Source organism: Molossus molossus, unplaced genomic scaffold (assembly GCF_014108415.1).
Source record: "Molossus molossus isolate mMolMol1 unplaced genomic scaffold, mMolMol1.p scaffold_m16_p_1, whole genome shotgun sequence".
Classification (NCBI taxonomy): Eukaryota; Metazoa; Chordata; class Mammalia; order Chiroptera; family Molossidae; genus Molossus; species Molossus molossus.
This window is the reverse complement of record NW_023425344.1, coordinates 226,070,059-226,086,950: the sequence shown is the minus strand read 5'-3', so window position 1 is coordinate 226,086,950 and position 16,892 is coordinate 226,070,059. Positions and strand designations below refer to the sequence as shown.

Sequence of the window (16,892 nt, the reverse complement as noted above, 5' to 3'; positions counted from 1 at the left end):
AGCACTATCACTATCATATCTCCTAATTCCTCCTTAAAATTATACTTATAGCCCTGGTGGCATAGCTCAGCTAGTTAGAGCATTGTCCCTATGTGCTAAGATTTAGGGTTTGATACCTGGTCAGGGCACACACAAGAATCAACCAATGAATGCATAAATAAGTGGAACAACAAAATCTATGTTTCTCTATCTAAAATCAAACAGTAATAACATTTTTTTTAAATTATACTTACAGTTGGAGCTGGAGCCATAATGCTCATTGGTACAGGAATCATTGGAGTTCCTATGGAAAAAGCATAATGAGTTGTAAGCACTCAATTATACACTATTCTACATCAACTACATGCCACACGTATAAGTATTCTCACTCATAGTTTATTTAAGTGGAAATGTAGGACTAATGAGATATTGATGAATGCCTTTTTTTCAAAAGCAATGTGGTACCAGGTCAATCTATATAAACTTACCTACAACAACAAAAAAATAGTCTGTAAGTAAATAGACTACCACAATGTGTTTTTGCCCATAGTTACAGGACAACCCACTTGGGATCCCTCCCTGCTGTGGGAAGTCTGTATGTCTTGCAAATAAAACTTTCCTTTAGTCCTGTCAGTGTGGCTCAATGGTTGACTATCAACCCATGCACCAAGAGGTCACCGGTTCAATTCCAGGTCAGGGCACATGCCCAGGTTGTGGGCCTGGTCCCCAGGGGGGGCATGTAGGAGGCAGCCAATTATGTTCTCTCTCATCGATGTTTCTCTCTCTCTCCCTAAAATCAATGAAGGAGGAAAAAAAATCTCCCAAAAAAACACGTTACTTTTGCTTGAAAACACACACACACACACAAAACTTCTGGATAGTTATTGATTCATGTTCACTGGGTTTAGTACATCCTTAAAACCAAGAACTTTCACAAATACAGTTAACAATAATATTAATAAATACTTTAAAAGTAAAAAACAAGTCCTTTGAACGTTTTCCTTTATTAAGTATCAAATGAAAATTAATCTGGAAACCTAGGAAGAATCTAGTCATTCCTGGCTCTTTAATAAAAACAAAAATCAGCCTTGACCAGGTGGCTCGGATGGTTGGAGAGTTGTCCCTTACACCAAGAGGTTTCAGGTTCAATTGCAGGTCAGGGCAGATACTTAGGTTTTGGGTTCAATCCCCTGTCAGGGCACATACAGGAGGCAACCAATCAATGTTTCTTTCTCTCTCTAAAATCAATAAAAGCGTATCCTCAGGGGAGGATTACAAATTTAAATTGGCAAAAAAATAAAATCATCAAGAAAAAAATCTCTTAAGACAAGTGTTGCTGTTCTGAAGGTTTAAGAGCTGTCAATGGGCTACTTACTATTGACATATGAATTTTTTCAACTGCCCTGTTTACTAATCAATAGCTGCTATATTGAGAGTACTTGAGTACATAACTAATAAAGAAATCTTATCATTTGACAACTAAAAAAAGGGTTGCAATGAGGCCAAAAACTGTCTACTTTTCCTAAATCAACTTTAAAATGCTTCTAAATACATCTCAAGCCCTGGCCAGTTTGGCTCAGTGGTTAGAGCATTGGCCCACGGACCAGAGAGTCCTGGGTTCGGTTCCCGCTAAGGTCATGTACCTAAGATAGAGTTTGTCCTGGCTGGGATCATGTGGGTGGCAAACACTCTATGTGTCTCTCTCACATCGATGTTTCTCTCTCTCTTCCTCTCTCCCCTTCTCCTGCTCTATCTGAAGATAAATGCAAAACAAAAAATACATCTCAAGAAGTCCTGAAACTGTTCTTCAGTTCAAATATAGCATCAGTTTAAGATTATTATCCATCTAAGACTGGTAATAAAGTCTTAAACATTTTAAATTATCCATTTATTTTCCAATATAACTAATTTAACTTCATGGTTTTTTAAAGATAAAAATCAAGCCCTGGTTGGTGTGGCTCAGTGGATAGGGTATCGACCCGTGCACCAAAGGGTCTCGGGTTCCATTTCCCATCAAGGGCACATACCTGGGTTGCAGGTTTGATCCCTAGCACCACTCAGGGTCCTGCAGGAGGCAACCAATTGATGTGTCTCTCTCACATTGATGTTTCTCTCTTTCTCTCTCTCCCCCTGTCTGCTTCCTTCCTCTCTTCCACTTTATCTAAAAAATCAATGGGAAAATATCCTTGGGTGAGGATTCACCCCCAGTCAGTACCCCCTCAAAGAGAGAGAGAGAGAATCAACCAATGAATGCATAAGTAAGTGAACAACATATCAATGTTTCTCTCTCTGATAAATGCATTTTAAATATTAAAAAAAAAAAAAAGTCGCTGGCTGGTGTGGCTCAGTGGATTGAATATCATCCCATGGACTGAGAAGTTCCAGTTTCATTCCCGGTGAGGGCACATGCCCAGTTCCGATCCCCAGTAGGGGGCATGCAGGAGGCAGTCAATCGGTGTTTCACTATCACATTGATGTTTCTCTCTCTCTCTAAAATATCAATAAAACATATTAAATAAAAAGCCAACCAATGGATGCATAAATAACAAATCAATGTTTCTCTCTCTTCTCCCTTGCTCTCTAAAATCCTTCCTCTCTAAACATCAATTTTAAAAAACCCACCAAAACTAATGGATAAAAGAATATATACCTATGTGGTTTGTAATATGCATTACAAATATCTGGAAGGACAAAAAAGTAACTAATAATCCTGCTTTGTTTCCCTCTTTCCATAAGGGGATAGTAACAACAGTTCTGTGGGAATGTGATAAAATATTTTCACTGTATACTTTATCATTTTTGAACCTCATGAATCCACTACCTATTATTAGTTCTTTAAATAATTTTTTTTTTTTAGCCCTGGCCGTTTTACCCAGTGGTTAGAGTTGGCCCTCAACCCGAAGGATCTTGAGTTTGATTCCTCTGATGGGGGTCATGTGGGAGGCAACCAATCATGTGTCTCACTCACACTGATGTTTCTCTTTCTCCTTCTCCCTCCCTTTCACTCTTTCTAAATATCAATGGGAAAATGTCCTCAAGTGAGGATGAAAAAATAAAAATAATAACATTTTAAAAAAACTTTCCAAATGCCCTGACCAGGTGGCTTATTTTGTTCAAGTGCCAACCCAATATACCAAGGTTGTGGGTTCGATCCCGGGTCAGGCCTCATACAACAATCAACCAGTGAATGCAAAAATAAGTGGAACAACAAATCAGTGTTTTTCTCTCATTTCCTCCTTTCCATTAGATCTTTAAAAAATAACAAAAATAAGCCCTGGCCAGTTTTGCTCAGCGGTTAGAGCGTTGGCCTGCAGGCCAAAGAGGCCCGGGTTCGGTTCCTGCTAAGGGCACGTACCTCGGTTGCAATTTGTTCCCAGCCCCAGCTGGATTGTACGGGAGGCAGGCACTCGATGTGCCCCTTTCATGTCGATGTTTCTCTCTCTCTCCCTCCCACTCTCTCTGAACAAAAAATGGAAAAATGTCGAGTGAGGATTAAAAAAAAAAACAAAAAACTTCCCAAACAAATTTATATTCAGTCAGATATAAAAACTACTACCATGCCCAGCCAGTGTGGCTCAGTGGACCGGGGGTGGGGGGGGTGGGGTGGTCGTCCCAGTTCCCAGTCAGGGTACATGCCTGGGTTTTGGGCTTGTTCCCCAGAAGTGGGGGCGTGTAGCAGGCAGCCGATCCATGTCTCTCTCACACTGACATTTCTGTCTCTCTCTCCCTTCCTCTCTATCAATAGAGACATATTAAAAAAAAACTACTGACATAGGAAAGAGATATAACATTTCCAGAATGATGTTAACAAGACATCTTTACTACTAACACAGTCACATACATATCATCTTCCTGAAGTAAATACTGCAAAGACAAAAGTTAAAACAACTATAGTATTCACAAAATTACCTGGAGGTACAGGTGGAGGAAAGCCAGGAAACTGTGGGGGTGGGATCCCTGGTGGGAGTGCTGGGATTCCCATGGGAGGACGATTCAAATGAGGGGGGAAAGACATTCTTACTGCAGATGTCTAAAAAAAGAAATGACAAATCATTTTATTGAAAACTTTACAAGTTAATATGCCTGGTTTGTTGGCCTTCATTTTTAGAGTATCTGCAAAATTCTAAAGTTTTCTTACCCAAAGGAGCTGGCAAAGACCCTCTTTTCTCTGTCTGTCCATTGAGAATTTTTAAAATTTAGATCTTTTCTAAAATAAGTTCCCAAAATGTACACGATCTAAGTTCAGGATAGACTCCTACAATCATATGGGAATACATATAAAGGAAGAAAAAAATTTTGAGGTTCAGTTAATATCCAAAAATTAAATACGAAATATCAATGAATCTTTTAAACCAAACCCAGAATCCAAGGTTTCTAACAGTTATTTTTAAAAAGTGTTCGGATACATTCATTTTTTAAATACATATCGGCACCTATTAGAAAACTAATTTACAAAGTTACACAGTATTTGTTGTTTCAGTGTTGGCCAGTTTCTCAAGTACAAATGACTGTCTCAGTGAACTACAAACCTTGGGGAGTGGTGCAAGGGGGAACTCCCTGACATCAAGTCACATAGTAACCATTCAAATATAAAGAGAACAGCCCTGGCCAGTGTGGCTCAGTTGGTTGGACCATTTTTCCATATACCAAAAGGTGGTGGGTTCCAGCCCAGGTCAGGGCACATACCCAGGTTGCAGGTTCACCCCCGGTCAGGGCACATACAGGAGGGCAACCAATTGATGTTTCTCTCTCATATCAATGTTTCTCTCTACTTCTCCCTTCCTCTCTCTAAAATCAATTAAAATTTTTTTTAAATATGTATTTTTTAAATTCCAAATACAAAGGGAACGTAAAATTTGTAACAAGTAAAAAATGTTATGTTGCCCTGGCCGGTTCCTGCAAGGGGCACGTACCCCCCCCCAAAAAAAGTCATGTTTTCTTTTCATTTTTATAGCTGGGGAAGAAGAGGTGGCTCGTGAGGTTGGAGCCAGTGTGTGGCCCTGGACCACCCACCCATACCCACCTGGAGGTGGCCTTTAGCCTCGGAGGCCATTATCTTTTTTAAACTTAAAAGCACACCCCCCTTAGCCATTCTTGAATGAAATTCAATAAATGAATGAATGAATAAAATTCAAGAATCATGCTAACATTTGACTTTTACTTTTTCATTCTGGAAGGTAAAGCTCGTTTTAGTTAAATTATAGTTGACATATTCTAGTATTTGATTTTTCAAAACACAGTAACAGCCCTAGCCAGTGTGGCTCAGTTGGTTGAGTGTCCTCCTGTGCATAAGGGTGTTGGTTCAATTCCTGGTCACGGCACATGCCTGGGTTTTGGGCCCAATTCCCAGTAGAGGATGTGCAGGAGAAAGCTAATTGATATTTTTCTGTGTCTCTCCCTTCCTCTAAAATCAATAAAAACATATTTTAAAAAATAAAAGCACAAGAACAAATTGAACTGTTTCATCTGATTTGTGATATTACTACTGTAAAAAAACTTGTTTTTTACTTTTAGTTAAACAAATAGTTAAATATCTAAGACTTTTCCTCTCCCCAAATTTTTATTTTTCTTCAACATGTTCAACTGTCCACATCTACTGGAAAAAATAGAAAAACGTCAGGATGTCCTAGGTGGATTCCACACACCAACCGAAAAAAACAACCAAAATAAGTGGGTTGATCTCATATCAGTGATGCCACTAAAAGCAGTGATCTGAACAACAGCATGTATTTCTGTTGGACACTAGGAAAAATTCCCCAACCTATGCTCTAGCGGTTAGAAGCTTTTAAAAATGTTTCTCTACTAGTTTCTTTTGGGTTTTATACATTGTTTTACTCACCCTTCAGAAGAGAGAAGATAAAAAGTGCATGTCTTCCATTTCCTTGCCCCCTAATCCCAAAAGTTTGGTATATATCGTTGTATTCTTCTAAATCTCTCTCTATACACAAACTAATATATAATCATTTGTGTTTTTCTGCAAACAATATAATCACACTATATTGTTACCTGCATTTCTCCCTCCTTATCATTAATATCTCTTTATATTAGTTCAAAATTCTATTCCATTCTTTGTAAGGCAGTAAAGTATTATAATACAGACATACAATAACTATTCAAGCAACACTGATGGTTGACTCTACATTTTATCTCTTACAAATAATGAACATGACAAATTGGACATGTAACTCTATGCACCTGTGCAAGTAATTGTATAATAGAGATTAGTACTATACATATCCACACTTTACCTCCAAATCATCCTCTGGAACTAGTGTACAAATTTATATTCCCATTACTATTATATATAGACCCTTTCCTCATATCCCCACCATTGCTAGAGTAAATCAGTGTTTAAATGATAACAATCTACCCAACTAGTGTGGCTCAGTGGATTGAGCGTTGTCCCATTGACTGAGAGGTCCCAGTTTGATTCCAGTTCAGGGCACATGCCCAGGGTTGCAGCATCAATCCCCAGTACAGGGAGAGCAGGAGGCAGCTGATCAATGTCTCTCTCATACACTGATGTTTCTATCTCTATCCCTTCCTCTCTCTAAAAAAAAAAATAAATAAATAAAAAAAAAAACACCACACAATCTGATAGGTAAAAAATACTCTCTTATCCTGGCCAGTTTGCTCAGTGGTTAGAGTTTTGTCCCATGGACCAAAGGATCACAGGTTCAATTCCTGGTCAAGGGCACATACCTGGGTTGTAGGTTCGATCCCTGGTCCTAGTCAGGGTCATGCAGGAGGCAATCAATCGATGTGTCTCTCTCACATCATATTCTCTCTCCCCCCTCCTTCCTTTCTACCTAAAAAAAAAAAAAATTCAATGGAAAAATATCCTCGAGTGAGAATTAAAAAACAAACAAAAAACCACCCTTGTTTCAATTTGTATTTTCCTAACCACCGAGGTTGAGTATCTTTTTACCTATTTATTAGACATTTCCTTAAAACATTCTTAGAAAAGCATGTCCTTTGTGCTCACAGCTGGTTTTCCTCAAGAGTGTTCTTTTGACTTAATTAAGTTAGTGTAATAAAATATTCTATAAAATATAAACTCCAAAAAAAATCTAAACTTCAATATCAGAAAACACAATACATTTAATTTTTTAGAAAAGCTTTACAGGTCAAATAAATTCCCAGGATTTCATATACTTAGCAAATAAGGTACTGGAGCCCTGGCCAGGTAGCTCAGTTGGTTAGAGCATTGTCCCAATATGCCAAGGTTTCAGGCTTGATCTCTGGCTAGGGCACATACATGAAACAACCAACGAATGCATAAATACATGGAACAACAAATCAATGTTTTTCTCTCTCTCTCTCCCCCCATTCCTCTAAGAATCAATAAATTAAAAAAAAAAAAAAGTAAGTAGGCATCAGCATACATTTAAAAGGGAAAATGCCAACTAATTTAAGATGGTAAATGTGTTATATTTTTAGTAATCCATTTGTAATACTTTTGACCAAAATTAAAAACAAATATTCTATATATACTGTCCTACTTACAGAAGCGCTTGTATTATAATACTCTATCTCAGCACTTTTCTTAGGAAGGCAGTTGGTATTAATACCTGTTGAATAAATGAATGAATCAGTAAACAAATGAACTCCGAGGACCCCATTAAACAAATTTATTAAGAAGCTCCCATGTGCCAGGCACTACGCTAGCAGTCTAGCCTCACAACAGTTATAAAGATTGGCCATGAATTCATCTTTAGAACTATTTTTTCCCAAGTATTAGATATAAATATTATTTCTTGTAAAACCTCTGTTCTTGGTGTTTAAATACTTCATGGTTTTTAAATGTATAACTCATTATGTTAAGAATTAACCAGATTACATGTTCAAGTTTAGTGTATCCTAATATACCTATTCCATGCACTTCTAATTTTTCTATGAAATATTTCCCTTTTCCTTCGAACTGTTCAAAACTTGCTTATTCATAGGCTGAACTGCAAAGGTAGAGGTAATCTTCACAAGCTAAATGGCCTTTCCATGAAAAGTCAGAAAACAAGCATTTCTAGTTACCTCTGATAAATATTATTCACTTTCAAACATTCTAAAGTGACAGCCATCAACCACTTATTTCAACATAAAGTGTTATATATTTTGACATATGTGAAAATTATTAAGAATAAACTTTTAGCCCCGCCCAGTATGGTTAAATTGTCAGAGCATTGGCCCAAGGTCCAAAGGGTCTCAGTTTCGATTCCCGGTCAAGAGCATGTACCTGGGTGCAGGTTTGATCCCCAGCTCTGGTCAGGGCACATGCGGGAGGCAACCAAATGATGTCTCTCTCTCACCCAGATGTTACTCTCTTTGTCTCTCTCTTTCTCTACCTCCCTTCTACTTTCTCTAGAGATCAAAGGAATAAATATACCCTCAGGTGAGGATTAACCAAAAATAAATAAATAAAATTTTATAACCATAAGCAAAGCTTATCAGATTTTCACCTATAATTGATAAATTATAATACTGATACTCTTTTATATAAATTATATAGATATTCAAAGTTGATATTTATCCATAGAATGAAGTTGGGAAGAGAGCTAGAAAGTACTTTAATTTTTTTAAATGTTTTTATTGACTTTTATTATTATTATTTTTTTATCCTCACCCGAGGATATTTTTTTCCATTTTTTGTACAGATAGAGTGGGAGGGAGAGAGAGGAAGGGAGAGAGAGAGAGAAACATCGACGTGAAGGGACACATCGAGTGGCTGCCACCCGCACGACCAACCAGGGCCGGGGACAAACTGCAACCGAGGTACATGCCCTTAGCGGGAACCGAACCCGGGTCTCTCCGGACCGCAGGCTGATGCTCTAATCGCTGAGCCAAACTGGCCAGGGCTTTTTATTGATTTTTAGAGAGAGGAAGGGAGAGGGGGAGAGAGAGAAACATCCATCAGCTGCCTACTGCACATCCTCCCAATGGGGGATTGAACCCACAACTCAGGGATGTGCCCGACATGGAATAGAACTGGCAGCACGGGATGATTCCCAACCAACTGAGCCGTACTAGCCAGGGCAGGAGTGCTTCATTTTACTATTTTTTTAAAATTTGTTCTTCCTCACCCTGGCTGGTTTTGCTCAGCGGTTAGAGCGTTGACCTGCAGTCCTGAGCGACCCGGGTTTGGTTCCCGCTAAGGGCGCGTACCTCGGTTGCAGTTTGTCCCCAGCCCTGGTCGATCGTGCGGGTGGCAGCCACTCGATGTGTTCCTTTCACATCGATGTTTCTCTCTCTCTCTCCCTCCCACTCTACCTGAACAAAAAAATGGGAAAATGTCCTCGGGTGAGGATAAAATAAATAAATAAATAAATAAATAAAATTTGATCTTCCACTATTGATTTTAGAGAGAAAGAAAGGGAGAGGGAGAGAGAGGTAGAAACATCGATGAGAGAGAACATTGATTGGCCGCCTCTTGCATGCCCCAATTGGGGATTGGGCCCACATCCTGGGCATGTGCCCTGACCGGAATCAAACTGGCGACCTCTTGGTGCATGGGTCGATGTTCAACCACTGAGCCATATCGGCTGGGATCACCGATGTTTCTCTCTCTCTCCCTCTAACTTCCTCTCTCTCAAATCAATAAAGAAAAAAATAAATTAAAAAATAAATAAATAAATACAGTGGTCAGGCCTCTCTAAGAAGGTGACAATTGAACAGACTTTATTTTTTTTTTATTTTTTATCCTCAACCGAGGACATTTTTTCCATTTTTTATACAGATAGAGTGGGAGGGAGAGAGAGGAAGAGAGAGAGAGAAACATTGACGTGAAAGGGACACATCAAGTGGCTGCCACCCGCACGACCCACCAGGGCCGAGGACAAACTGCATCCGAGGTACGTGCCCTTAGCGGGAACCAAACCTGGGTCTCTCTAGACCACAGGCCGCCGCTCCAACCGCTGAGCCAAACCGGCCAGGGCTGAACAGACTTTAAAAGGGCTGAGGTAGGAAGCCCTATTAATATCTGGGGCAATAGCTCTAGCTCAGTTGGTTGGAGCATCATCATATACACCAAAGATTATGGGTTCAATTCGTCAGGGCACAAACCTAGGTTGTAGGTTCGATCCCTGTCCGGGGAACGTACAGGAGGCAACCGATTGATGCTTCTCTCTCATATCAATGTTTCTCTCTCTCCCTCCCCCCCTCCACTCTCTCTAAAATCAATAAATATATCCTCAAGTGAAGATTTTTAAAAATTTACTTTTTTAAATCTGGGGCAACAGCCTTCCAATCAAAGAAAACAGCAAATACAAAGAGCCAGAGTTAGGCACAGAAGTGTCTGCAGGAAAAATAGCAAGGCCAACAGCTGGAGCAGAGTATTCAAGGAAAGTCAGAGATAAATGCCGAATATTATTTGGGGAGGGGGCTTCAGACAGTATAGGGCTTTGTAGGCCACTGTAAAAAGTTTGTTTTTCCTCTGAATAAAATGAAAAACATTTAAAGGTTTTTTATTTGACTTATATTTTAACAGTGTTCCTGGCCACTGTGTTAAGATAAGATTGGAGAACAAGGGTCAAAGCAACACACTCCTGCAATAATCCAGACAAGAGAGGGTGGCTGGAACAGGTGATATGGTGAAAGTGGTTAACCAATTATTAGATTCTAGATATACTATAAATGTAGCCAACTGCTGGGGAACGTGTGGGGAATTTAAGAAAAAGAGAGATGGAGAGATTATTTTTATTAGCATTGGAAAGATCTGAATAGCATTTAAAAAATACTTGAATAGTAGTGCTTCACTTTTAGAAGGTTCAAAGCAGTTTTACCTGCTAAGTAAAAATTAACAAAAACATACAGCTTTATGCATTTGTTAAAATTCACTGAAATTAAAACAGGTGCATTTTACTGTATGTACATTTTATCTAAATAAATTTGGTATCTCGCCCCACCAAAAAAAAAAACAAACTTCTAAATAAGATTTATCCCTACCACTCAACATATGCAGCTATTTCTGCTTTTCTTTTTCACTTTACTCTTTTTTTTCCTGCACTCCTGAGAATACCATTACTGCTTATAAGCATTCCTCCACTGCAGATTTATCCCGACAGAAATAAAATATTTTACCAGGGATAGATTTATAGGTCAACCCCATCAGGATACTGTGTACCAAATTTCTGAAATGGTACAAGGCAAATGAACCAATAAACTCTCTTCAGGAAATAGTCCCATACAACTTTTTCACTCATTCCCTCAATAAATAAGTATGTGCCAGTGATTTTTTTTTTTTTTTTTTTAAGAGAGAGAGAAATATCAATGAGAAAGAGAAGCATCAACATAGATTGGCTGCCTCCTACACACCCCCTATCAGGGATCAAGCCTGCAACCCAGGCATGTGTCCTGACTGGGAAACAAACCAGTGACCTCTTGGTGCATAAGTCCACGCTCAACCACCGAGTCAAACCAGCCAGGCTCTAAGCATTATTTTTATTAGTTCTGAAAGAGCAAATTTTTAGGTTATATAGTTATACACCCAGTCCAGTGGTTATATATATACGATTAGTGTAGCGTGCACTGTTTCCTACTCTGCTTATAACTAGGCAAGATACAACAGATTGAATAACCACCCAGCCTAAGCAAAGCAAGCCCCTCAAAATGTCATTTCAGACTGAATTTCCAGAAAACTAGAGTCTTCAGAAACTACTCCAAGGAACAAGTGTTCCATGTCTAAAGATAAATGGGAAATGCCTAACCAGAAGTTTCTTTTACAGGAAAGCTTTTCATGCGAACGAAAAGTGTTTTGAGTCTCCCAAAAGGGAAGCTGATCATTCTCTGAGTTTCCACTTTGCTTTTTTACCATTTTCAATGAAAAAGCAATAGTATCTGTAGAGAAAAATTAATGATAGTCTGGAGTTGAAGTGGGAACAGGAAGCAAATTGTAAACAGCAAAGAGGGATCCTTTGGGTTAATGGTTGCACAACTCTGTACATTTACTAAAAATCACTAAATTTTAAGTTCCAATGACTGAATTTTATGTCAGTTACACCTTAATAAAGCTGCTTTTAAAAAAGCAATACCAATTCAGGACAATCTCAGAAAAATCCAATTAAGGCCTACAGATTAGATAATATTGTATTAATATAATCTCCTGACTCTGATCATTGTACTGTTGTTAAATAAGAGAATATCCTTAATTTTAGGAAATACATATTTAGGGGTTAGGGAACACCACATATGCAAATTACTAATAAAACATTTCAGAAGTAAACTATGGAGAAAAAAGAACAGGATAAAGTAAATTGATCAAGTGTTAACATTTGAGTAATCTGGGTGAAAGGTATTTGAGAATTCTTTGTATTATTCTTGCAATTTTTCTGAAGTTTGAAATTACATCAAAATAAAGTTTAAAAAAAGGCAGTATCACCAATTCTGGTTAGTAGAATTATGTTTTTATTTTCAAAATTAAAAAAAAAAAAAAGTAGATAAAAAGCTATTCAAAAACTTTGAGGAATCACCCTGGCCCGTGTGTTAGTGGTTAGTGTTGGCCTGAGAACCGAAGGGTCTTGGCTTCGATCAAGGACATGTACCTGGGTTGCAGGTTTGATCCAGGCCCCAGTCAGGGTGCATGCAAGGATACAACCAATTGATGTCTCTCTCTCACATCAATGTTTTCTTCTCTCTCCCCTTCCCTCCCTCCCTTACACTCTCTAAAAATCAAAGGAAAAAATATCCTTTGGTGAGGATTAACCAAAAAAAAAAAAAAAGAAAGAAATTTAAAGGAATCAAAATTACTGTGAATGGCAGTATTGTCAAAAGACTACTGAGAGATTAAATAATACACAATGTTTTTGTAAGACCTTAAAAAAGTCAATGATTACTTTTGCTTCCAATGTTATAAAATAGTCAATATAATTTCCCCCTAAACTATGTATAATTAAGAAAAGTAACCCTGGCCAGTTTGGCTCAGCGAATAGAGTATCAGCCCACAGACCAAAGGGTCTCAGGCTTGATTTCTGGTCAAGGGCATGAACCTGGGTTGCAGGTTCCATTCTGGACCCCTTTTGGGGTTGAGTGGGAGGCAACCAATCGATGTCTCTCTTTCACATCAATGTTTCTCTCTGTCCCCATCCCTTCCTTTCACTTGATCTAAAAATCAATGCAAAAATAGCCTTGGGTGAAGATTAACAAAACAAAACAAAAATGAAAGAAAGAAAAGTATATAGCTAATTTATTTGTGGAAAGAAAAGTAACCTGAAAATCCCAAACTTGCATTAGGTCTGATGTAATTACCCAATGTTAAAATGAACTTATTTAAAAAATATATAAAGAGCCTTAACACAGTGGAATAAAAAGATAGCAAACCACAAAATAAACTTAAACTATTAGTGTATGGTGCCTATATACAACAGTGGGACAATAATTTTCTTCCTGAAAGTGCTTTGATTTTCTACCAAAAAAAATAAATAAAAATCCACTCTGGGGACCAAAAAAGGAAATTTGGCAACCCCAAGAAAATGGATTATTTAATAAAAAAAATAGCAACTCACGTTTTTATTTACTTTCATTTACAAAAGCCTTCAACATACATTATCTCATTTAATCTCCCAAATTACCTTGTGTAGATATATTATTCTCCTTTTACAGATGAAGCTAACTTGTCCAAGGGAACACAGTGAGTGTGTGGGGACCCCAAGGTCCCCACTATCCTGAAATTACCAATCCAAGGGCTGTTTTCACTGTGTCACAATGCCTCTTTCTAGTAATATACCAATGAGAAACTTCGTATTAAGGATTAACTTTGACTTTAAAGGTCTGTTCACAGTACACACTGGAAGAAATGTTAGAATCAGGGTTAGACTCTTGTACGTCACTGAAAATTCTTAAATAATAATACCGGTTAATACAGACTAAACACTAGGTTATTTGGGTATTGCACTAAGGATTTTACATACATTCAAATTAGTTTCCAATAACCTATTATGTGGATACTATTATAATCCTTATCTTACAGATGAAGGTTACAACAAAGGCTTTAAGAACAGTTAAAATTAGAACAGTATATTATCTATTTAAATCATGAGCAATGGTTGACCAACTGAATGCCTTTCTAGGCTTCTGAATGTTTTTGGAAACAATCTTTCAAAAAGTAAAGCTCCCAAAACAATATAAAAGTTGTTTATACACTACTGCTAACTATCTAATTCACAGTACTTCACACTATAGCAGTCCGGTGCAAGAGAAGTCCAATGTCTTCCCTCCTTTTGGTCCGCTCCACTCTGCCCAGTATCAAAATGGCTTTTCCATGGCAATATAAATCCGTATTACATAACTCCAAAATAATCTTCATACTCCCAGATCTATTTCGAAAAATGTATTTAAAAAGTAGTATTGAAGACCAAAGAAGAGTGAGAAAGAAGTAACACATTTTAATGTGCAGCTTGCTCATCGCCTAGAATGAATGGAGATACAGTTTACTGCAACCTCCGGTGGAGGAAGGGAGCAGGACCACATTCCTCATCACAATCTTAGACAAGGAGAGAGAGGGGAAAAAGGTGGGCATTAGCTAAATTCAAGGGGAGGGGTTCGAGGTGGACAGTTCACTCAGAGGCGGGCTCTAGATGACTTAAGAGGAAGGGAAAGAAATCCGTTGGTGGCCAGCACCTCTCGAAAAAGGGTGGATGCTGGCTGGCTTCTAAGCAGAGCCTAGGCCCAGTGAGTCCTAGGCCCGGAAAATCTCCCGTACGGTTCCACACACTCAGGTTAAAAAGGGGCCTCAGAGAAGGCTCCCCGGGGGCCGACCAATCGTTTTGTGACAAACGTGGATCCCAGAAGGAGCTGACGGGATTCACTGCGGCCGTCCGTGAAAGGAAAAGGAAAAGTGGGCGACAATGCAAGGAGGAAAGCTCTGGCAGTAAGTAGGTCCGGCCTCCACCGGCTCCGGCTGGCCCACTGGTTTTCGAGGCCTTAGAGAAGTGAAGAAACCCAAGCCTCGTGCCCATCCCCTCCCCCACTCAGCCCCCCTCTTTACCTTCGTCCCACCCCGGCCCTTTCAGAGCCTCCCCGGCTTTCCTTCCTCCCCTAGTCAAGGTACCCCGTTTCCACACGCTTTCAGAGGCGTGAACTCACCCGCCGCTGAGGCAAGGGTATTGTTTTCGTGGCCTTCTGGGCTCCAGGTTACAAGAGGGCTCCACCGGTTCGAGGTTTCTGGGCGCCGCTCACCGGGAGACTGGTTCCGAAGCGACTACTCGCACAGGCCGCAGCGCAAACACAGCCGCGCTGCGCGGGGAGCTTCTGGAGGTCTTCCTCTTGCCCGGCATGCACTGCGGCCGGGGGAGTGGAGGAGCATCATAGAGAAGGACGCATATAGATAGCCTTCACTGTTGGCCCTCAATCACCACGCCCCGGCGAATAACCATAGAGAAGGAGCGCCTAGTGTGGACTAGAAAGGCTCGAGCTAGAAACTACGACCCAGCCTGCCATTTTTTATTGGAGCTGATTGAATCTTGTGACTACGCGACGCCATCTTGAGGTCAAGGTTCTGGCTGGATAGGGCGTGAGGGATGTTAGAGGATTTCTCACATTTTGTAGTTTGTATCCAGAATTAGAGCGTTGTGTGAGCTTCGATGGGCTGACAACTGCCCCACCTAGAGCTTCAATAGGAACCCCAAGGGTTGATCTTTCCCTAGATAACGACCACTTTTGATACCTGGAGAACTGGGCTGTGGTGGGGTTTTTGTTGTTTTTTTAAGTGTGCATACATATGCAAAAATTTATGTTCACTGGTAGGCCCAAGATGTTTGAGATGACTAAACCGAACTGTAAAAACATTTTACACGATTTACATTTATAATGTAAATATGCTAAAAAGAACCTTGCTAATTAGATTAATGGAAATAAGCTCATCACGAGTGGTTAGAGTATTCAATTTAAGGACTTAATGGTCAACATCTATTTACAGGTATATTTGTTTCCCAACTGCTTGCTTCTCAGAAGGCTTATAACTTATTCAACATGAAGTTATTGTCTCCATAAGTGACGTGCTGGGCTAAGTGCTAAGAGTATGGTAAATGGGAGTGAGATTTTATTACTGTCCTGGAGGAGCTGCAAGCAACGCGAACAGATGACAAATTTTGATTACTGTATATAAAATTGAAACATAGCTAAACAGTTTCAACTAGAGTTACTGTTTAATTTTATTCTGAAGTATGAATCACCACTTAACTGTACTATATTTTTTCTTATTTTATGGTCTGTCTGCCTCTACCCGACTAGAATGTCAACTTGAGGAGTGCAGAAATTGTTTTAGTCATTGCTGTATCGTCAGTGCCTAGTACAATGCCTAGTACATAGCAGGTGCTCTATAACTAATTGTCGAATAAAAGAAATCACAAAACAATATTAACTGGCCTGTGTGGCTGAGTTCACTGAGCGGCATCCCAACCACTGGCTTTCTTGTCTGATTTATTTAATTCAGCACAATACCCTGTAGGTCTATCCATGTTGTTGTAAACGGCAAGATTTCATATATATATATATATATATTTTTTTTTGGCTGAGTAATATCCCATTGTATATATGTACCACATCTTTATTCATCTATAGATGGGCACTTAGGCTGCTTCCATATTTTGATTCTTGTAAATAATGCCCCAACAAACATAGGGATGCATATGTCTTTTCAAATTCATGTTTTGGGTTTCATCGGATAAATACTCAGAAGTGAATTGCTGGGTTCTTCTTTGTGTTATAGACTTCATTTTAAAGTCATTTTGTCTGACCTGGCTGGTGTGGCTCAGTGGATTGAGTGTCATCCCATGGACTTTAGAGGTCTGGATTCGACTCCTGGTCAGGGCACATGTCCGGGTTTTAGGGCTCCATCCCAGTAGGGGGTGTGCAGGAGGTAGCCAGTCGATGTTTCTCTCTCATGTTGATTTTCTCTTTAAAAAAAAAAATCAGTAAAAACATTTTTG

The 16,892-nt window shown here is 39.2% G+C and overlaps 1 protein-coding gene across 2 annotated transcripts in view; it reads right to left on the bottom strand.

The window, feature by feature from the left end:
* Window positions 1-15,244, bottom strand: part of RBM25 (RNA binding motif protein 25) — a 66,596-nt gene extending 51,352 nt beyond the window's left edge. The window contains exons 1-7 of one of the 2 annotated variants that reach the window (XM_036255770.1): window positions 15,049-15,222; window positions 13,536-13,750; window positions 7,486-7,550; window positions 5,819-5,953; window positions 4,118-4,234; window positions 3,889-4,009; window positions 234-283 (exon numbers count right to left, since the gene is read on the bottom strand). In XM_036255770.1, the coding sequence (XP_036111663.1) occupies window positions 234-283; window positions 3,889-4,009; window positions 4,118-4,159 (213 nt within the window). In that variant the 5' untranslated portion in view covers window positions 4,160-4,234; window positions 5,819-5,953; window positions 7,486-7,550; window positions 13,536-13,750; window positions 15,049-15,222. Of the gene's footprint in view, window positions 1-233; window positions 284-3,888; window positions 4,010-4,117; window positions 4,235-5,818; window positions 5,954-7,485; window positions 7,551-13,535; window positions 13,751-15,048 lie in introns of both variants that reach the window. The other variant, XM_036255779.1, reaches the window with a different exon arrangement.
* Window positions 15,245-16,892: the final 1,648 nt, after the last annotated feature.